The 23,160-nt window shown below is 45.6% G+C and overlaps 3 protein-coding genes across 4 annotated transcripts in view; all 3 read right to left on the bottom strand.

Moving 5' to 3' along the window:
- The window catches only part of LOC147610515 (uncharacterized), a 103,635-nt gene that overhangs the window by 60,899 nt on the left and 19,576 nt on the right, over positions 1-23,160 (bottom strand). The window lies entirely within an intron of this gene.
- LOC147610517 (uncharacterized) lies at positions 3,667-5,051 on the bottom strand. Its single transcript, XM_086786618.1, has 3 exons — positions 4,642-5,051; positions 4,375-4,536; positions 3,667-4,269 (listed from the first exon to the last, which is right to left on the bottom strand). The coding sequence occupies exons 1-3, from the start codon at positions 5,011-5,013 to the stop codon at positions 3,826-3,828; spliced, it is 978 nt and encodes a 325-aa protein (XP_086642744.1). The 5' UTR covers positions 5,014-5,051; the 3' UTR covers positions 3,667-3,825.
- Positions 5,139-6,782, bottom strand: LOC147610516 (uncharacterized). The gene has a single exon (XM_086786225.1). It carries the CDS (start codon positions 6,594-6,596, stop codon positions 5,139-5,141), a length of 1,458 nt encoding a protein of 485 aa, XP_086642351.1. The 5' UTR covers positions 6,597-6,782.

Genomic DNA, 23,160 nt, shown 5'->3' with positions numbered 1-23,160 from the left:
GCAGGGAGCCGCCGCCTCCCATTCTGCCTAGTGGCCCGCTTCCTGATCTTGGCGGCGGTACTGCACAGCCCTCCGCCGCCACGCGCCCGGTGGTTGCGCCACCTTCTCCCGCCAGCTGTCCCCGTTCGCTACCTCCGCTCCGTCCACACGTTCAGCTCCTTCGACCAAGCGTTCAGCTCCCGAGAGTTCTGCCCAAGCATTCAGCTCAACCAGGACAACGCGCACCTCAGCCAGGGCAACGTGCAGCCTACGCTCACCTACAGCTTCCTCCGCCTGAACATCCGTGGTCCCCCACCACATGCAGTTCCCCGTCTAGCTTCTGCCTGCTCGCTTGACAAGCTCTCGCCTGCACCTCCTCCACTTGCACATCTAGTGCCCCGCCACGTTACTTTTATTTCAGAAAATTTAATTATCAAATTTATTTAGGTTTTTTTAAAGGGAAAGCTTTGCAGGCACTCTACTCCAGGTTCAACAAGTTTTGGGGGACTGCCAAAAATCCCCTTTCGCCAGGAAAAATTCCTTTTTGGTGTAGGGTTCAGACAATTTTGGAAATTTCTCAATTTGATGCCAAATTAGAAAAATTGAACATGCTGCTTTGCTTACAATTTGGGAGTTTTCCAAATTGAGGTCAAAATAAGCAAAGTGAGCCTCTTTAAGTTGCAGAAATTTGGGGCTTTTGTGAAAATTGCCAATTAACTGCACATTAAAGCAATTGCAGTGCATAAAAATTGGGGCTTTTCAAATTGGAGCATGTAATTAGGCATTACAGCTGTGATTTGTCGCATATGTTTACACATTGTGTTTAATTGGACTATTTGGTGCACGTTTACACTTGCTTCAGTTTGCAGGCAAAAATTTGCATAGGACATTTGGTTGCCTGGTAGTGCACATTGGTGCTTGGTTTGCTTGCAGGTATATTTTGTTGACATGGCTCAAAATGCTACAGATGTATTTGGTGTGCTCACCCAGGAGGATAAGTTGGATGGATCTAACTACTCCCTCTGGAGTTTCATGATCCGTAATTTGCTCGTAGCCAAAAGGCTTTGGGACATCGTGTGTGGTGTTGACACACGCCCACTTACCATACAGCCAGCAATGCCTCAAAGGGGAGGTGCTCAAAGAGCTCCTGAGGTAGAACTTGCTCCCACACAAGAGCAGAAGAGATGGGACTCTAGGGATGCACAGGCCATGTCATTGATAGCCCTTTCAGTGAAAAGGACTATTATTCCGCACATACGTTCTTGCAAGACATCGAAGCTTGCATGGGACACATTGGAAGCAATGTATCAGGTCACAACGAGGCAAGAGTTGCCTACTTGAAGAGAAAATTGGATCTTCGTTCTATGGATGAGGGTGACTCCATGGCATATCATCTCACCAAAGTGAAAGATTTACAGGAACAATTGCTCAACATTGATAAGATTATCCCAGACAAACAGCTGGTCACCAACACTCTGCATTCTTTACCACCTTCCTACTTGGGCTTTCACACCTCTCTCAACCTCTCTATGAGAGGAGGTGGTGATCCCGTCACTTTTGAAGAGCTGGTGGGTTTACTCTTACAGGACGAGCAGACAAGAGCAAACTTATCGAGCAACCGTGTGGAGACAAGGCATTTACATCCAAGGACAAAGGTAAAGCAAAGAGCTTTAGGCATGGGGGACAACTGTCTAGCAAGGCTGGTCATGGACAGCCCTCTTCTGGTGGTGAAAAGTCTGACAAAGGGGATGCAAACAAGCCCAAAAAGAAGGGCAAATGTCACTACTGCCATAAGCATGGACACTAAATCAGTGAATGTAGAAAGCGGATTGCAAAAGAGAAAAGGAAAGAAGCAGGCAATGCAGTAGCAGACTCTTCTGATGACAAAGCACAACAATCAACTAATGTAATTCAGGAAGAGTACACTTTTTTGGTCACATGCACTAGTGACACACCAAGTGCTTCAGACAATGATATGTCTCGCATTGCATCTGACAGACAGGATGTATCATGGTATTTTGATAGTGGTGCTTCGAGCCACATCACTTCATGCAAAGATGTATTTCAGCACTTGGTTTATGCTTCAAATGGCCGCACTGTATCATGTGCAGATCATACCACATATCCCATAAAGGGAAAGGGCAATGTCATACTTATTGCAGCCAATGGTGCCAATATATGTATGAAAAATGTGTTGTATGTTCCAAGGATAAAGAAAAATCTGTTTTCTATCTCAACCATAAACGACCAAGGTTTAAGGGTTGAATTTGAAGATGGGAAGTGTTTGGTAAAAGACCCATCAAAGGGTTATGAAATAGTCACTTCTAGAACACGATACAAAGGCTTGTATGAGCTAGACAGCTATGACAAGCATGCTTATGATGCAAATACAATGGCTGCCCACACTCCTGCTATGCATGATGCAGAGCTATGGCATGCTTGTTTTGGGCATGTAAATTTTCGGAGTTTGATGCTTTTGCAGAAGCATCATATGATTGATAATATGCCGCCTCTTGAGTCTCCAACAAGACATGTATGTGAGGGGTGTATTTTGGGAAGGATGCAACAATAACCATTCCCAAAAGATGGAGTTGTTAGAGCTTAAAGTGACATCTTTCACCATCCCCCCTTGTCCTATTGGTGTGGATCACACGTACCTCTTACTGTCACTGGCGAGCTCCACACCAGCACCCACACAACCCCCACAGGCATTGCATACAACTTTCTACTTCACCCATGAATTGGCCGACATATATGAGCATCATGTATATGACGGGCTATTCCAGATGGATCCCCTGTCACCTCTAGACACACTCACCACCCAACTGTCATCTCTACTACATACGGCCGCCACCGCAGCTTCCCCCATCATACACACATTGCACACACAGATAGATCTGGGAGCATGCCCCAGAATCGATGGTATGATGATGAGTGCAGAGAGCTATATAGACACCTCCATGCCCAGAGAGCACTGGGGACCATTACACAGAGATAGGCGAGCCGATAGATGAGGATCCTCACACGCCGTAAGAGGCGTGCGTATGAGGAGGCACAGTACTGGGATATATACCACCTACTCATGAGCAGAGATGCAACCACTGCATGGCGCAGGATGAGAGAGCCTCGCCCTCGTACCCCGATTGAGGCTCCACACACATGGCACACATATGCAAAGAGACTCTACCATATCCCTCAGCAGCTGCCCATACCATAGCCATAGGAATCCCGCCCTACCACCTCTACTTTCTTTACCGCCTCGATGGTAGAGAGAGCTATCCGCCGGTTAACAGCATGGGAGATCGGCTGACCACACAGGTATATAGAGTGAGCATCTTATTTATGCAGCTAACACACTGGGACGCTTTGTTGCTCACCTCTTTAATAGGACACTAGTGGAGGGCCTACCAGCTGAGTGGACTATGCACACCATCGTGCCTCTCCACAAAGCGGGAGACATCAAGGTGGTAAGGTACGTAGTGTACGGTACGCTATCAGTACGTACGGAACGCACTTCTGTACGGAACAAATTTTAAGGTACGTAAACAGTACGTACCATTTGTAAACAGTCCTAGAAACCTGAATATTTTGTAGACATAGCAACCAAAATACTTAAAATAAAGAGACTGAACCTCATTACTTAAAGTTTAAATCAATTATCAGTTACCAAGCCCATTACACAATACCTCATGTTAACATTAAACAGTCATAGTGATATAAGCAAGAACCATGAAAGTCATAGATAATAAAAGAGAGTACAAATATCATGTCTACAGCTGCCAGCACATGTCCTGGTCCACAAGTGCAAAAAGCAAAACAATGAAACACTACACAGTTGTCTAGACTCTAGAGTCTAGACGCAAGAGTCTCAAATCTCATCATCAGATGAAGATGATGAGTCTTCTGAAGAGAGCATGCCTCCATCATTGATACCATTGCCCTCTTCATCGAACTCTGGCTCAGTAGCAACAAGCTCCAGTGCATCCTCATCATGTGCCTCGGGAATCTGAGTGTGAATGAGTTCGACAGCCTCATTTGCACGCCTCTGCTGGGTGCGACGAACTGGAAGCTTTCCCCTGCGAATGCTCTCTCGTCTCGCAGAGCCTGGATCTGGAGCTGCCGGGCGTAGAGGAATGCTGAGAGATCGTGCACGTGAGCGGACACACAACGATCCACGCTCTCAAGCTCTCTATGTAAAGCTCTCAAAATCTCCTCTTGCTCATCTCTAATCTGCCGATCCACAAGCTCCGGGCTGGGTTCATCTACCATTTTGAGTAGTGTTGGATCAACCTGTTTAAACATGCCACAAATTGCATATTGGACAATGGACATCCATTGAACTACAAAAAAATTTCTACTTCTAAGTTCTTATTGAGTCCAAATTTCAATGTATACCTGCTTCGGTGACCCCAAAGCATGGTAGCTTCGCACGAGCCTCATGTTAGCTCTGCAATACACCAACTTCTCTAATTGAGAAGTACTAAGGCGATTCCGAATCTTAGTGTGTATAAGGGAGTATGAGCTCCAGTTCCGCTCACATGCTCCAGCTGAGCAATCCTGTGCAAAAATGAGTGCAATGCGAGCAAATTTGTAAATCTTTCAATGCTAAAACATCAATCTTCATTTCCGAAGATTATACTTTAGAGATTAATTACAAGTTACCTGAGATAGAACACGAAGAGCAACTCGTGAAAGGTTTGGAAGACCAACCCTTCCATAAGAGTGCCACCATGTCAAAGGGAATTTCATGGCTTCCTTCCTCAATGACACAGGTCTCGCAAATGAAGCACCAATACCACTCATGTAAGTGGTGAACTCTCTATCAATCTGAAGTTGCTCCTCCTCTGAGAACATCCTTCCCACATACTCTGACTGCTTCATGCTCAAAGCAGTATTATTCCATAGCTCTGGCGACCTGTAGAGAGGATGGAGCATGGCAACCATCGCATGGATGGGACGGCTCATGAATGTCCACCGTTTGTCTACAATGTCCAGGATCTCACCTCGGCTGAAAATGAGAGATTGAACATACATGTCTTAGGTAATAGTGCTAAGAGAATCGAGAATCGAGAAGTCATAAAAATCAAAGAAAGAGGAAGAAATTAGAACTATTGCTTACCGTTGAGCAATCATCATGGAGCACTGAGCAACATGGTCTTTCATTTGCATAAACAAATGAAAGACAGCCCCAAAGTTGAGCCCTCCATGTCTGTAAGTCGGAGAAGGACATACACGGGCTTAAGTGCAACTGAAAGGCTATGAACTTGCTGCCAAAAATCATCATCCAGGATCCGCCTCTGCAAGTATTTTGTACGCTCATCCTCTGAATTATGCATCTGTCGCCACCTTGGATCCACAACTGTTGATGATAGTGAATCTCTTATCTTGTAGAGCCTATCCAAGACCAAGAACATGTAGGCAAACCTGGTCTTGGATGGTCTCACCATATCCAAAGGGCTATGGCTCCGAAAGATGGCAAGAGCCTGATGCTTCTTGCGGAAGAAGGTGGTGATCTTTACAGCATCTGCAACAATGGGCTGCACCCAAACAAGCTTCCCAATGTCTTCCATAAGTAAATCAAGACAATGGGCAGCACATGGAGTCCACACTATATGTGGAAACTCTGCCTCGACCATTTGACCCATTGCCTTGCAGTTAGAGGCGTTGTCGGTCACCACCTGCACAACATTGTCCTCCCCAACCTCAAGGATAGCCTGTCGAATGTGGCCATAAATGAACTCCCCTGTGATCCTGTCGCCTGCTCTCCCTGCATCCACGGCACGCAAGAAATAGGTGCCCAAGCAAGATGACACAAGGATATTGATTATGTGCCTCTTGCGAATGTCTGCCCACCCATCTGAAATAATAGTGCATCCAAACTCCTGCCAACCTGCTTTCACAGGTGTGAACGCCTTGTCTATCAAGGCCTTCTGCTCATCCAACATGGATGTACGCATCTTCGTATACTGAAGACCTGTCCATGTCTCAGTAGGCCCTACCTGCGCAATTGCTTTCACCATTCTTTTCCATTGGTCTGTCCTTAACACATTGAAGGATATATTACACTCAATAAGAGTGCGACAAATCTCCATTTCTGCCACCCTTTGCCGCTCTTTTACCCAAGCTTGTGATGAGATACAAGAACGCAGAGTGGATTGCTTTGATGCCTCCCCTGTACCTCTCGCATCTTGTGGCAGGAGGTCCTCATCATCAGCAATACGTGCCCTCTTCCTGTCTGTGGTGGATTGGGCTGAAGCCGAAAGACTTTCACCCTCATCTACTGTACCTGAACCTGTAACATCTCCAATAAAAGCATCATGGAGAGCATCTTGCGTACTTTCACCACCTCTAACACTGCTTGCACCACCCATTGCAGGACAATTCTCCGCAATCAATTGGTCCCTCACAGCTTGTGGTATTTTATCACATGGACCACATTGATTGGTGCACCCGATACCTGTCATGTGCTTGATGACACGAGTTATGGTGCTAGTGTACTGCTCCCCGCAATACTTGCATGCCCATAGCCGAGTACCTGATCCTTGCTGAGAAGGGGTGTTAACAACCCTCAGGACATTGGTGTGGATTGCCCAGTTCGGGTTAGTCTTGCGCGGCATGATGAAGCCTGGGCGTGAGAGAGAGCGAAGAAGAGCGAAGAAGCTACTCTGCAGAGTTTTGCAGGTACACACGATTGTGCAAGTATTCACATGGACCCAAAATTTTTTGGCTTAATGCCCAAAATCTGGTCGCTTATCCGCAAGCGCATGGTCGCCACACACGTTTCGCCACGCCACGCCACTTATTATTTTAAAAAAAAAACCGTACGGATCCGTACAGTACGGTACTGTACCGTACCGTACGGCTGTACCGTACTGTACGGATCCGTACGTACGTACGGAATCAGCCTTGGGAGACATGCTAGACCCCAGCACTTACAGGACTATCATGATTGGTCATACATTGGCCAAACTTTATGGCGCAGTGCTCGAGGCAGAGTTGAGCTCATATGCAAAGAAGAAGGGACTGTGAGCACCAGGGCAGGCTGGATTCCGACAAGCTTTCTCCACTATTGACCATATATTCACTCTGAGATGTCTGATTGACCAGGCTAGGGCGCGGGAGAAGAGATTATACTGCTGCTTTGTGGATTTCCGCAAAGCATTGGACACGGTGCCACGAGAGAGACTCTTCCAGCGCCTAAAGTCATTGGGGATCCCATCAGAGATGGTTTGGGGCATCTATGCTTTATATGATTGGCAAGCTCAAGGAGTCATCACACTAGCTTGAGATTGAGGCAGGTAGGGCAGCACGGATCCCCAGAGGAGAGAGGATATGCAGACTATGCCAGGAGGAGGTTGAGAGTGAGGAACATTATGTATGCAGATGCAGAGCATATAGTGTCATTAGAGAGAGATACACCACCATCTTCAGTGGACATCCCTCACCCCGTGAGATCATGGAGTCCGTAGACTAGCGCAGATTTGGCCAGTTCTTGCTAGAGACACAGTGCCACAGAGAGACACTGCTACGGACTCATACCACAGGGAGAGGTGGGCGACAGCTCCAGCTCACTGATTTCTTCCAGAGATCTATCCCAGTGCCTACCCTGACACAGGAGGGGGTTACACTTCAACATGCTGCGGACCTCCGAGCCAGACGGAGACCGAGAGCACCAGGCTACTAGACTCCCAGACTACATCAAAGGGTGATCACAGAGATACGGGCTCGACATCAGCACCATATCTAGGAGCGGCTAGTTCACTTACACTCACACCCGGAGATCATGCTCTGAGGTATTTTTGCCTCGCCATCGCCTATGTATCACATATTACATCCCCATTATGGTACTCGTTGGAGATACACAGATCTGCATTGCATTCTTGTATACCCTGCGCATATAGGTTGCATACTGAGCCTCTAGCAGTAGTGCTCCATCCATCACACCCCCCCACTAGCTCAGTACTTTCATAGTTTATTTCATGTTCATTTTGTCCTTTTTTTTTTGGACATCCAGAAGAAATTGACAGTTGTACATTGATTTGTCTCATAGGTCGAGTTTGGCCTCTAGTAGACGTTAATACAGCTTTCTTTCTTTCTTTCTTTCTCTCTCTCTCATTTCTGTGTGAGCTTCTTCATCCTGCACCTAACCCTAATGTGCAAGTTTCTGTGTGTGTGAGTGTGTGAGTCCAACACCAACAATATTTGTAGGCATATGCTCACTTATGGTAGTGCTATGAGTGAACAGGGCTTAACCAAGGGCACCTTTTCCCATGTGGTTTTTCCCCGGTGAAAGGACACTCTACATATAATATTTTGTACTTCTATATTATATGGATGTGACACACATGCAAGTGTTGACTTGAATTTTGTGGCTACCACACTTTTGGCTCTCTCTCTCTCTCTCTCTCTTTTTTTCGTGAAATGGTGTTTTATATTATATGTAAAATGTACATCAGCCACATGGCTCACACAGAACCTATGGCCCCAAAAAAAGCCCCACAGAAGATCCTCTAAAGGATCATGACCATGCAAACCTGTACACTAATAAGAAAGCCTCCTAGCCAAATAAGCATCCCAGATAAAAGCATCAAAGATGAGCCAGCTGAGCTGCCGTAGACCATAACGAAATAACATCTGCATCCAGTAGCTAAGCTGAGAGAAGAGAAGAAAACTGCCAAAGCAACAAACCGCGGATACGTAGAATGTGCCCATGTATTCCAGACAAGGAATCAAAGATGAACCCATTCCGTGTAGTCCAAATATGCCAAAGTCCTGTCCATCTAAGGAAATGGAATATCACAAGGTGACTGTCTGAAGTAATGAAAATCCCAAATATCCACTGATGAGCCGAAACAGTAGATCTCTCTACTGCCTCCCAAACGCGAGAAACAAAAGACCAAATCTGACGGGCCCCTGGACAACTCATGAACAGATGCATAACTGTTTCAGTGCATGTCGTGCAGAAGAAGCAAGAGGCCAACATAATTTTACGACGGCTGAGCTAATCCCGTGTAGGTAACCCTCCCACCAACATCCTCCAAATGAAAACCTTACCTTGGTAAGGGAGTTTAGACTGCCAACCACGCATAAGAGTTTTCTGCCACCATGATTTAGACTTGTGCAATCCCCACACCTTATTGGCCTTGGCTAAAACCCAAACTTTCTCTCATACGAGCTTATGATAGACCTGGTTAGCTGAAAGTGATATCAAGTCACCAAATTTACATAGTGCCCAATCAAGCCAAGGCTGATCTGCAGATGGCCGAGGCAATGGAGTAAAAGGCTCAACTGCATGCATGATGTCAACCCATAGTGGCTGAAATGTCCGAGGAACCCTAAAGTGCTGCCAAATACGACGAAACGAATATGGCCTGTCCTCAGACCAGGTATCACAGCATCTCGGATTCTAACCAAGCCTAACCTGACCATGCGGTTGAGTCGTATGCGTGAAGCATCTGTGTCTGGCCAAACAATGACACGCGACTCCACAAATGTTTCGAACTGCAAAGAGTTCAAAAGTAGTCTTTCATGACCAGGATCCCACCGAGCCAATAGTAGAACTTCATGCCAAGAAAGGAGAATATGCGATAAAATGTGAGATGAGCGAATACGGACAGGATGAGCCACATTCACAATGTCCCACCATGAAGCATGCACACGTGTCCGTCCATGTGACAATCCCTCCAACTCAATCAAGTCACGAGCCATGAATACCCAAGGCTGCTCCTGCAAACACATATCCTGGAAAAGCGCCCACCTACGCGCCACCATATGCAAGCGGACATCCAGTAAAGCAGCCCCACCCATTCTTTTGGGTGTTGTAATGTGATTCCAAGCTATCCATGTTTGACCCATAATATTTCCTTGCCTCTTCCACAACATAAACCGAATGGGAGCAACCAAACGGAGAAGAGATTTGTGCGGCCAAGGTAGCAAAGGCAAAAAATAGGAATCATGCTAAGCATAATAACCTGAGCTACCTTAACCCTCACGTGCATACACCACCCTTGAGCTTTCCAATACACAAATTTATCCGAGATCCCTGCAGAAATCCAAGCAAGAAGCGCTTAGGGGTCCACATCCACACCCACCGGATACCCAAGATGACGAATAATGTCTCCTGTATGCACCACACGGCCTTGCCACCTTAATGCCTCAAGATCAAATTCCGTGCATACAATGAGGGCTGATTTTGTTGAATTTATTTTCAGCCCAGAAGCCAATGCAAAATTATTCCAAGCTTCCATTGCTCGATCTATATTGGCTTTTTCGGCCCTGAGAAACATAAAAGTATCATCCGCAAGGGCTTGAGCAACCAATTGCTTGCCATGAGGGAGATGCAAACCAACCACTTCACCATGCGATGCCATAGCATCGATGAGTGGTAATGGCAAAGAAAAGAGGGCTAAGAGGACAGTCTTGCCGGAGAGAAATACCATCCGAAAGTCCTCCATTGACCATAATCCGCGTGATAGAGCCAGAGCCAAGTAAATGCACCAAATTAGCCATTTTGGGACCAAAGCCCATGGCTGTCATTAACTGAGAAAGGAAAGACCAGCTGACATAATCAAAAGCTTTTTCAAGATCTAGCTGCACCATCACAATCTCTTGCTTCTTTGCCTTGGCATAATCCACTCCAATTTGAACATTAAGAATATTATGCAAAATATTCCTGCCATGCACAAATCCATATTGATATGGATGAATAAGAGTAGGAAGCACCTTCTGCAAGCGATTGGTAAAAATCTTTGTAAAGATTTTATACATAATACCCATAAGTGAGATCAGGCGCCATTGAGCCAAAGAAGTAGGCGAAGGGACTTTGGGCAACAAACGAAGTATGCCCAACTTCCAATCGGCAAGCATATATCCCTCATCCCAAACCCTTTGACAAATAAGCGTCAAAGGCTCTGCAAGCTGATCAGCATATTTTCGGAAAAACTCATTTGTCAAACCATCCCAACCAGGGCTCTTTCCCATGGGAAGTTTGGAGAGAACAGCTTCCACTTCCCCTTGAGTAACAGAAGCATCAAGCTGAACCGCCACATTAGGGTCAACTTGATATCGTACTTCAGCAAACAATGACTCCCTTGCAGCCAGGACAGCCGGCGAGACATCCTCTCGAGGAGCAAGCAAATCTTCATAAAACCTTATGCAATGCTGAATAACCTCAGAAGGTTGAGTAACAAGGTTGCCTTGGGCATTCATCAGCCTAACAATATTCTCACGCATATGTTTTTGATGCAACTTATCATAGAAGCGATGAGATTGACAGTTAGCATCCCGCAAAGCATCAAGACGTGCAAGTAGTTTAAAGCGAACATATTGTGCTTCCTGCACCCTAGATAGCTCCTTTTTCAGCCATTCTATGGCATCCACAACTTCAGCATCCATAGAGTCAGTAAACATGAACGCCTGCAGGCCAACCCCTCATCAATACATACGATAGGAGTCATAATAGACTCAGGATGGATGCGTGAAGGTAGTAACTACAAGCATAGTTCTCTTGAAATTATTACACCATGGACATAAAGCAATTGCTCTTGTAATGAGGACAAACTATGCCCAAGAGTAGTGATCAGCACATTCTACTATCTATGGACAAGCCTATCAACACTCGGTCTTGCAAAGGTACTTCCTCTTTAAATGATAGATGATGAAGGGGACAATGCAAGAGAGTGTCAAGCCATAACCCACGAAGAACTTTAGGGCCACAAAGGAGAAGAAGAAAGTGGCTTGCAGAGGGAGTAATTTGCTAAGAAGCATGGTGATGCACTTTGGGTCATCGATGAGTTCATTGAGGGAACCAAAGAGGGTGTCCGCTAGGGTGACGCCCAAGAAAACATTGAACATATTGAAGTAGAAGTACTTGCCAGCTGCTGCTGCCCAAATATGGACTAAAAACATTCTCACCACCCAAGTAAGTGTCTCTAGTTGTTGCCTTCACTTCAAAGATACCCTCTTCAATAGTAAGGAGGGAAACATCAAAGATACCACCCATTACCCATTGAAGGGCCCCCTATCCCGTTACCGGAATAGTATTTGCTTTATTTCTTTAGAGAGAATGATTGTGAACTGTAGATAAGCCAAACGCAAGATCTCGGAGGATCGGAATCCTGGCTGACCTGAACACGGCTGTAGAAACACCACAATGAACTGATCTCAAGCCTATGCACTCTTCCCAAGGGTATGAGGAAGGGCTGCACAGCTGAGGCTGAGAAGGGACTGTAGTGGACTATTCTAAGCTATGAATGAATGCTGAAACTGCTTATGAATGCTGTGTTACCTTCACCAGATGGCTGGGGCAGATGTGGATGATGAATGGAATGCTGAGAACTGAGGTAGAACTGAAAACGCAGGACTGAAGGGGTACTGTGCACAGGCCGGGATCTGTATATGCAGAAAACACAGGAAATCTTGCTGGAAACTGGCCCGGGACTGCATGCAGAGCTGCATTTATCTACTGTAGGCTCCTGTAGGCTTAACGCTGATGCCCAGGGGTGCTGAAGAGGCAAAACGCAGGCTTGATGTAAAGGGGGGAACTGCTGGCTGCTGCAGGCGGGTATGCTCCTAGGGCTGAGGAAGAAGGCGCCTGAATCTGAATGATCTACTAAGCACAAAGGCTTGCCTTTTTATAGTGGTTGAGAGTTGGTCAAAGTTGGCTGACTGGACATAACGTTATTAAACTTTACGTCATAAAATTGGCATTAAATGCTAATAAAATACTATAAAATATTGAAAAAATACCAGATAAATCCTAGTTAATTTCCTAAGGCTTCTGTGATGTTCTAAGTGATGCACACGCATATGAATGCATGTTATGCAAAATGCAGAGTGCTTTCTGATGCAAACCCTAAGGCTTCTATTGACTCTACATGCATGAATGATTCTCTCCAAGTGGGTTAAGGGACTTGACTGACTGACTGACCCGCTAAGGCTGAGGAATGACCTACGTAGCTCGTGCCTGACTTATCCTGGACTGAGGATATACAATGGGGTCACGGCACACGACAAATATCATCCTACTGGGTTCTAATAATGTACAGATGTTGCACTGCTGATGATGAGCCATCTTGTCACCATGCACTGAGTGCAGAGGGCATGTGACAGAGGAGAAGTCCGTTGTCATCTCACAGGGTAAGTTGAAGGTGTCAGTCGACAGTTCTGACCAGGCACTTTCCTCAGTTCAAAAGAAAGGTCAGAGTCGCTGCTTCTCTTGCGAGAAAAGAGGACATCTGTCCAAGGATTGTTTGTCCAAGAAGAAGGACAAGACCAAGGGCAAGGCTTCATCTCAGAGAAAAGGCAAAGACACGACACAAGATAGTGATACAGATTCTAGTACCACTTCTAGGGCTCCCAGGGCGCTTCTGGCTCAGGAGACCCCACATGGTGTGCTTCTCTAGTACACATGCAGTTTCCCCCCATGTGCTTCCAGCCAGAAGAGGTTTGTGGGCGGGAGAGGGGGCTTATTTGTCACGTGCACACCCATCAGGTGTACAAGTGGCATGGCATCATCAAGCATTAATCAAGACATTTAAGTATTATTCAGGCATATATCAGCATAAGCATGTATATGGGACTGTTTCAACACCAACATCAGTAGCTTAGTTTTCATGAGCATGTAAGGCATTTATTTGCATCAGGTCAGGGCTGTTAGCACCAGCCGACAGCATATTATGACCAGCCGACAGCATATTATAACCAGCCGAGGAGTTTGATGCTTTTGCAAAAGCATCATATGGTTGATAATATGCCGCCTCTTGAGTCTCCACCAAGAGATGTATGTGAGGGGTGTATTTTGGGAAAGATGCTATTAGAGCTGAAAGTAAATTACAGCTCATACATAGTGATGTATGTGGTCCAATGCGGACACCATCCATAGGGGGGCATCTTTACTTCGTCACATTCATTGATGTGACTACTCCAGGTTTGCTTGGGTTTACCCTTTGAAAGCGAAAGCAGAGGTGTTTTCATGCTTTCGACACTTTGTAGCAATGGCTGAAAATATGTGTGGATGTAAAGTCCAAACACTCTACTCAGATAGAGGTGGAGAATACATGTCAAATGCATTCAAGGATTATATGCTTCAAAAGGGCATCAAACACCAATGTACTGTGCCTTATACACCGCAGCAGAATGGTGTAGCTGAGAGGAAAAATAGATCTCTCATGGAGATGGCAAGATGTATGGTGAAAGCACAAAAGTTTCCTCACAATTTTTGGATGGAAGCTATAATGTGTGCAACTCATGTGTTGAACAAGTGTCCAACAAAAGCTTTGAAAACCATAACACCATTTGAGGCTTGGTATAGCCGAAAGCCAACAGTGGATTATATGCGTACATTTGGGTGTTTGGCATATGCACATGTGCCAGAACAACTCCGAACAAAGCTAGATGACAAAGCAATGAAATGCATTTTTGTGGGCTACAGCAATGAGAGCAAAGGATACCGTTTTTATAATCCAACAACACAAAGGATTTTTGTCAGTAGAGATATGGTATTCGCTGAAAATTCAGAACAGCCCATGTACAGCTTGTATAAAAGTAATGATACAGGCATACAGAACATGTTTGATGGACTATTACCCATTGCAATTAGGGGGGATTCAGATTAGCCAGCCCCTACACAAGAAAATCCTCATGTAGAACATGTGGAACAGCCAGCCATTCAGTCCCCCTTCTATGGAAGAAGTGGGAGATCTTGTCAAGGAAGAGCAAATAGCCATAGACACAGCCAAGTCGGAGCCAAGATGGTTGCTGAAAACTCTGCAAGAAAGCAAACTTGCAGCACCACTCACAGGTAGAACAAGGGCTAGTTCCAGCCATGCATTGAATATACATCGTGGGGAGTCTGCATTAGCCATGGGTGGTCTCTTTGATTCAAAAGAGCCTTCTTCTTATGAAGAAGCACATGAGAATGAGCATTGGGTGCAAGCTATGCAAGCTGAAATCTCTTCTATCATGAAGAACAATACTTAGATCTTGTGGAATTGCCGAAAGGCAAGCATGTCATTGGAACAAAGCGGGTGTACAAAGTCAAAAGGAAGTCTGATGGTACTATTGACAGGTACAAAGCAAGACTTGTGGCTAAAGGCTACTCCCAGAAAAAGGGAATAGATTATGAGGAGACTTATGCTCCTACTTCGAGAATGACTACAATAAGATGAGTGATTGCATTGGCTGCACATAAAGGATGGAAAGTGCATCAATTGGACATCAAAACTGCATTCTTAAATGGGGATTTACAGCAGGAGGTATATGTAAATCAGCCCACTTGTTTTGTAGTTCCTGGTGAGGAGCATAGAAGTATGCAGGTTACACAAAGCATTGTATGGGTTAAAGCAAGCTCCAAGAGCTTGGTATGATAAAATACATGCAGCCAAGGTTATGTGAATAGTCCAGCTGAAAGCACATTGTATGTGAAGAAAACCGATGCCGATATTCTCATAGTCATCTTGTATGTAGATGACATGCTCATTACAGGTACTAGCAAAGCACAAATTTCAGATTTCAAAGCTGATTTGAAAGCTGAATTTGATATGTCAGATTTGGGGCCTTTACACTACTATCTTGGCATACAGTTTATGCATACAGATGATGGCATTGTTATGCAGCACACGATAATGTTGCAGATCTATTCACAAAGGCTCAACCTCGAGAAAAGTTTGAAGCTTTCCGCAAAGCTTTGGGCTTACTCTCATACAGAGAGTGATCTGCTACCTTGTCCAGGTTCACACGTCCACTACAGGGGGGGATTTGTAGGCATATGCTCACTTATGGTAGTGCTATGTGTGAACAGGGCTTAACCAAGGGCACTTTTTCCCATGTGGTTTTTCCCCTTGGATATCAAGTGTGAAAGGACACTCTACATATAATATTTTGTACTTCTATATTATATGGATGTGACACACATGCAAAGGTTGACTTGCATTTTGTGGCTACCACACTTTTGGCTCTCTCTCTCTCATTTCTGTGTGTGAGCTTCTCCATCCTGCACCTAACCCTAATGTGCAGGTTTGTGTGTGTGTGAGTGTGTGAGTCCAACACCAACAGACAGCATATTATGGGCAGCCGACAACATTTATGGTATTTAGCAGGTCGTGAGCATCTAGGAGCTGGCCGACAGTAGCAAGGGTGACCGACCAGCAGCATCTCACCATATATATATAGAAGCGCATTATTCTTCAGCACTAGAGGCATCTTTCCCTTCAGCGTTTCCACCTTGGGAGCATAGGGAGTCTCCAGCATCAGCATATATTCAGCGTTAAGGCAGTTTCCAGCACATCATCATCGTCAAGCATCAGAATCAGTCCATCATCTCAGCTTCTCTTCAGCGTTTCCCAGGAGACAAGGGAAGTCAACAGGACAGCAATTCACTCAGAATATAGTCATCATACGCAGCATATTCAGTCCATGATCTCATCTCTCTTCAGTGTTTCCTATCCATGGAGCAAGGGAGACAGCAGATCAGCAGTTTAGCCAGCATATTCAGCACATAGTTCATCATTCCTACCTCCTACATACAGGGGAGCCGGCATCGAAGGGTGGACCTCAGCATTGGAGCAGGAACAGTCCTCAGCATCAGCATTCACCATATCCCTCTCATCCCGAGAAGGATCTTCATCTAGGACAGTATCATAAATCTATTTAGATCTCATTGTAACCCATTCATCTAATATAGCTGCATTGCATTGCATTGACACTATTTGTCTATCTCTTAAGCATCATTAAGTGAAGTTTAGTTAGCCTAAGGTTGAGATTACTACGATCAATCCCTCACATGTCACATGATTACAACTCCACCTACTGGTGCATGGGGACCGTGATTCGGAGTTCCAAGCATTAGACATATGGCAGGACATGGTTATCTTTGGTACAGCACAGATTATGAACTCGACCTGTTCCAAGTTCATTGTTCAAGGCTTTTGGGACGTGACGTGTTCCGTCCACTATTGGGGATTATGGGCACGGTGTGTCCAACAGCTCATCATCTATTCTTGGAGTTCACTGCACACTTGTGTAGGAATTCGTGGCCAAGCAAAGTTCCTTGCTGTTCATGGTGGCATCTTGTTTCGAGGAAACAGGTTGGTGGATGCTCTCTCCGAGGTGATTCCAGTATTCGCTGTGTTGGAGGGTCCATGGTTGCATCTTTATCGACTTATCTTCTTCCGACTCTTGCAACTATGAGCTGCAGAGGGGGTCTTAGAATTGTGCATCTCAATGTTCTAGGGCTTTACCAATTATATGGGCATTTTATTGTATTTCTCCTATTTATTTGTCCTATGAGCAGTCGGCCAGCCCTAGAGGCAGTCAACCAACTCACTGATGCACTATATAAGGAGTTTCCCATTATTCACTCCTTCATCCAATTCCCTTGCACATAGTTCAACATCCAGTTGCTGGCCATTGCCATTGTAAAGCTTTACTGTTGTTATAAAAGGTGATCTTGTCCAACTCTCTCAATCTCCTTTGCACTCTCTCATATGTTTATTGTTTATGCTTCCGCCTGTGCTATCTCCTTCACAAGCTACATAGGTCAATCTCCCAGCCATAGAGGTCTGTCAGGTCAATGCCACGTCAGTCCTCTTAACCCACTTTGGAGAATTCAGCAAGTAGTCCTCATGTAGGTGCATGTAAATGTCAGTGTCATGGCCCTGTGAAAATGGAACAGTACAAGTGTGGGCATGGTGGTTGCAGAGTCAGAATATTTTATGATTCACATGGGGGGTGCCCGGACAGAGTTTAAGATGTGTGGACATCCCTAGGTGTGAAGGGGGGAACTAGAAACATTAAACTTTAATGTTTATTAAAGTTTGCCCCTAGGCCTTAGTGGCCCTAGGGACTTATTAAAGTTTGGGGCCCTAGGGATTATTATGGGGAGGAGGACCACTCCACTTTTGGAGTAGTGCTTCTCTCTCCTCCCTCTCTCTCTAGCTTTTGGGAAAGGAGTCGTGGAGGAGTTCTCTAGCGCTAGAGTACATGCGTGGAGAAGCTGAAGAGCAAGTCGACTGCAGATTTTCGAGTGCTGCTGCTGTTTTTCTGAGTGTAAATCAGCCGTACAGCACTGTACGGCCAGATCTGTGCAAGTACACTCTCTCTCTCTTACACGGACAGAGATTACCAGACTCATCCGTCAGGATTTAGTTCAGCTGGACATTAGGAGGACATGGATACAGCCGACTGAGGAGCTGGGCACGAAGATGGCTTTCTACAGAGAACATTTTCTTCAGCTCACAGCAGATGGTTTTGTGATCAGACCCAGTTACATGGATGTACACTTGTCTCATGCAGTACGATGTGCTATTGGTCAGATTCGCACATCCTCACACCAGCTTGAGATTGAGGTTGGCCGATATAGAGGTATACCAGCTGAGGCCAGGATATGCCGAGTATGCCATGGGGAGCCAGAGATAGAGCTGCATTATATATGCCATTGTACTGCATACTATGAGATATGTGGTCGTTTCCACTGTTTATTCAGAGAGGATTTTGGACCACTTTCCAGAGTCATGGGGTACCAGGACCAGAGGTGTTTGGGATTGTTCTTGCTTGAGCTGCGGAGACATAGAGATAGCCTGCTTAGGCGCACAGAGAGCCAGACTCAGAGGCACATTACAGACTTCTTTAGTCCGGCCATCACTGCGCCAGATGGACCACAGCAGCAGCAGGACATGGATACCGCCCACACCAGGGGTACGCTGATTGATCGTGCGATTGAGCTTGGGTGGTCCAGACGCCCACGACCACGGAGGAGGGCATCCCAGCATAGACGGAGGTTGCAGCGGCGGATTCGGATTATTCTTGCGAGGCATGCGAGACACCCAGTCAGGGTGCTGACCACAGAGGATATTGAGGAGATCCGCCAGTGTCCGATGCGGCACATATTATGAGATGGAGGTACCTCCATAGTGTACCTTTCAGTTCCAGTTTCATTTTCTAGGTACCAGTAGTATCATCTTTATTTTTCATTTTCTGGGTTTTTTTATCCAGACATTGTATCAGATCCACCATGATGTAACTTTTGGTCTCATAGGTCATTATGGCCTTTTGAAGACGTTAATATAACATTTCATTTCATTTCATTTCATTTCTCTCTCTCTGGTACAGGCTGCGGGTCTTCTTCTCTGCTGGACTGGCTGCGCACAGGTCCTGTACAGGCTGTGCAGACAAGTTCACAGCAAGTACAGTACTGTACGACTGCCGTACAGTGTACGGACAGTCAAGTACAGCAAGTACAGCTGCTGCTCTGCAGGCGGCGCAAACAGGTGCTGGACAGAACTGTTTACTCTGATTCAGGCAGGTACAAGAGTGGACAGCAGGCTGCGTGTGCAAGAACAACTCCTGGCACGTATCCCGAGGTAGTACAGACGGGTACGGGGCTGTTTTTCAGATCTGTACTTTCAAAGACAGCATAGAGGTGAACACAAGGAGGAAGGTACAGGCAAGTACATGCACATATATGAAGCAGGGTTGCGGAAACAAGTGCCTGCAAGTACAGTTTGGTACCGTTGCTTCCTCCAGTGCTGTTTCACGAGCTGAACTTGGTAAGCTCCGTTTCTGTTCATCTATCTCTCTTTCTACTGCTTGATGTCTGTTGTTGCAGATATGAGTTATCTGGCCCCTTGTGAGAGGAGGGGTATGGCAGATTGACAAGGGTTGAGACAGAGTTTGGACAGCATATGTATGTATGAGCTAAGATGATGTATCATGCACTTGAGTTATGCCAGATGTATGCCCATGGCTGCCCTGCTTAGTGGCCTTGGCTGATCAGAGGGAGGCACAGTGTGTTATTTGGAGACACAGATCTGTGTGCATAGATCCTCTGTGCTAAGAAGGATTTGTGGGCCGTCAGATTGGACATACAGGTGTAAACTCTTGGCTGATTTTTGTTGTACTCAGCCATTCATATTATTTTAATTGAATAAAGAAATACCGCAAGGGGCGCCAAGCTTTGGGGCCAACAGGTGTCGTGTCGCCTTGTTTTCAGATTTGGGCACTCTAGCTCCAATCTGTTTTGTTTTCACATCTAGACTACAAGTGGACGGGTGACTGCTAGTCTACCGCACTCTGGTTTCTATCAGAGGCCGGTTTCAAGGTTCCGTTGCCGGGACCTATCATCAACTTTCTCAAGGGGGTGAGCTCGTGGTTGCTTTGAAGAAAGCCATCGCTGAAAATTCAGCAATCATGTCTGATACAGAGGATGAGTACTTCTATCATGAAGAAGAAGAGCAAGAGACTTCTCTTGAGAGAGATGTATCTGAGGATATTTTTGCAGGAGAACAGGCTGCAGATGTTGAGCCCTATGAGGATGTAACACAGCCAGAAGATGTGCATGGTAAAGAGGATGATGATGCTCGGTTCAAAGATCGCTTGGCTAGTGTTATGGATACTTTTATGCAGCTCACACAGAGTGAGAGATTTGCTGAATTTATGAGATCTCGTACAGAGCCCCGCATAGAGCCCGAGAAAAAGAAGAAGGTTCGTTCAAAGAATCTTCCTCAGGGTCATAGTGGTGCCATCCCACAGGAACCATCTTTTGGCCAGTTTCTGAATATGCAGCATGCTTATGGTGCAAACTCTCAGAGTTCCTTCTATGGACAGCCACCTATTCCTCAGCAGAATATGCATCCAGGTTATTTTGGTGGTGGCTCTGTGTTCCAGCTCGCAGGTAGTTCATCTGGGTTTAAAGGCAGTAAGAAATTGAGCAAGAAAGCTGAAAAATTTGGGCATGCTTCTCGTGATGCTAAAGGGTCTACAGAGACAAAGTATAAGAAGTTGCCAATGCCCAAGAGGACTTATGAGGAAAGACAGGCTTTGAGAGATGCTCAAAAGTGTTTTTACTGTACTGAAGAGAGGCATATGTCATTCAATTGTCCCAAAAGAAAGTCCCAAAAGGACTCTGACAATAAAGGAGAGCCCAAGCCAAAGAAACAAAAGCCTTCTGCAAGCTTAGTTCCTGATCTTGTGGGGGAGCAACTAGGTGGTGAAGCTACAGAGTTGTGCAGGGCATGGGGCAAAGTGAGAGATCAGAATGCTTTGATCTTCTTTGACACATGTGCTAGAGCCAACTTCATTTCACCAGATTTGGCAAGCCGATTGGGGATCGCGCAGAGGAGATGGGGCCGTTACATGAGGCAAATATGGCTTGTCCAGGGTATGCAGAACCCGTTACTCCTATCATTGGGAAGCTTCAGCTTCATTTGCAGGGTTATGTGAACAGCGAAGAGTTCTTCATCATGCCTTTGGATGGCTGTGATGCCATGGTGCCACAAGGTACATGCGGTGGTGGATACTTACAATAGGACAATTACTCTGACTCATAGAGGGAAAGAGCATGTATTGGATGTAAAACTCAAAGGGGAATCTGTTCCTATTGTATCCGCTTCGGCGATTTCATCAGTAATGAAAAAGCATCTTTCCGCGTACTTGATTTATGTAAAGGATGCACAGGATGATGAGTCTAAGTCTAATTTGTCAATGTTAGATAAGGACAGGACTGATTTCTTAAGTGGGTTTCAAGACTGTTTTTCCGAGTCATTGCCAGGAGAATTACCTCCTGTGAGGCCAGAAGATCATGCCATAGATCTGATTCCTGGTAGTACTCCACCGAATAGACCGCCGTACCGTGTTAATGCAGCCCAACAGGAAGAGATTATGAGTCAGGTGCAGGAGCTTTTGAATAAGGGGTTGATACAGCCTAGCTAATCACCCTTTTGCTCACCTGTGCTCTTGGTGCAGAAGAAGGATGGTTCTTGGCGCATGTGTATTGATTACAGGGCGCTGAACAAGAATACCATCAAGAATCGATTCCCCATAACGAGGATCAATGACATATTGGACCGCTTACAGGGCTCCACAGTTTTCAGTCGAATTGACTTGAAAAGCGGGTATCATCAGATACGCATTAGACGCGAGGATGTGCATAAGACAGCATTCCGAACCACGTTTGGGTTGTATGAGTTCTTGGTTATGCCCTTTGGTTTGACGAATGCGCCTGCCACATTTAACAGAATGATGGACAGGATTTTCAGGCCTCATAGAGAGTTTGTGGGCACATTCTTTGATGATATGATTGTGCATTCACAAACTGAGGAAGAGCATAGAAGACATTTGGCCATTGTGTTTGCAGAACTCAGAAACCATAGATTGGTGGTTAATGGCAAGAAGAGTGAGTTTTTCTTGCAGGAGATACATTTCTTGGGGCATATTGTGTCTGGTCATGGAGTCCGTATGGATCCAGCAAAGGTAGAAGCAATACTTAATTGGCCAGCTTTGAGGACAGTGCATGATGTACGCAGTTTTCTAGGATTGTGTTCCTATTACAGGCGATACATACGGCACTTTGCTGAAATTGCTTCGCCTCTTCATGCTTTGACGAAGAAGGCAACTCCGTTTAGATGGGCTGATCGGGAAATCACAGCATTCAAAAAGCTCAAAGAAAAGCTTACTTCGGACCCAGTATTGGTGTTACCGGACCTCCGAAAGGCTTTTGTTGTCCAGTGTGATGCATGTGGAAGTAGCATTGGTGCAGTTCTCATGCAAGAGGGACATGTGATAGCCTATGAGAGTAGAGTTTTGCAAGATGCCGAGAAGCATTTACAGGTGTATGAGAAAGAGATGTTGGCTGTAATTCACGCTCTTTCTACATGGAAACACTACTTGCTTGGGGCTGATTTCACTGTGCAGACAGATCATCAGACCTTGCGTTACTTCCTCACGCAGACTAAGCTTTCAGAGAAGCATATGCATTGGGCAAACTTTTTGTCAATGTTTCACTTCCAGATTGTGCATGTGGAAGGCAAAAAGAATGTAGTGGCAGATGCTTTGTCATGCAAGCCACAGGTCTCTGCAGTTTCACTTGCTTATCATCATGAGCTTGATGAAATGAAAGAGCAGTATGCCCATGATGAGGATTTTGAAAGGTTGTATGATCAGATGTCTGAGGGTCAGCGGCATGAGCACTATACTCTCAGAGATGGGTTTTTATTGATGCATGGCAGACTGTGTGTTACCAGGCCATTGCGACTCAAGGTTATGATTGAAAGTCATGCTCCACCGTATGCAGGTCATAGAGGTATTGACGCCACGGTTAAAGCAGTGGAGACTTTCTTTTATTGGCCAACCTTGAGAAGAGATGTTGATGCCTTTGTGAGGCAATGCATCGTATGTCAGAAGGTAAAG

Source organism: Cibotium barometz, chromosome 49 (assembly GCF_041138505.1).
Source record: "Cibotium barometz isolate CiBa-2024 chromosome 49, ASM4113850v1, whole genome shotgun sequence".
Lineage (NCBI taxonomy): Eukaryota > Viridiplantae > Streptophyta > Polypodiopsida > Cyatheales > Cibotiaceae > Cibotium > Cibotium barometz.
The sequence above is the reverse complement of the archived record's forward strand: the minus strand, read 5'-3'. Positions and strand labels throughout refer to the sequence as shown.

What these genes read in the sequence shown, in the direction of transcription:
- LOC147610517 (XM_086786618.1), bottom strand. Translation starts at nt 5,013, where the DNA reads ATGTATGTTCAATCTCTCATTTTCAGCCGAGGTGAGATCCTGGACATT. An exon ending in CTCTTCGTGTTCTATCTCAG is followed by an intron (nt 4,537 to 4,641) that starts GTAACTTGTAAT and finishes ATTTTTGCACAG; the next exon opens with GATTGCTCAGCTGGAGCATG. An exon ending in CTTTGGGGTCACCGAAGCAG is followed by an intron (nt 4,270 to 4,374) that starts GTATACATTGAA and finishes ATGTTTAAACAG; the next exon opens with GTTGATCCAACACTACTCAA.
- LOC147610516 (XM_086786225.1), bottom strand. Translation starts at nt 6,596, where the DNA reads ATGCCGCGCAAGACTAACCCGAACTGGGCAATCCACACCAATGTCCTG.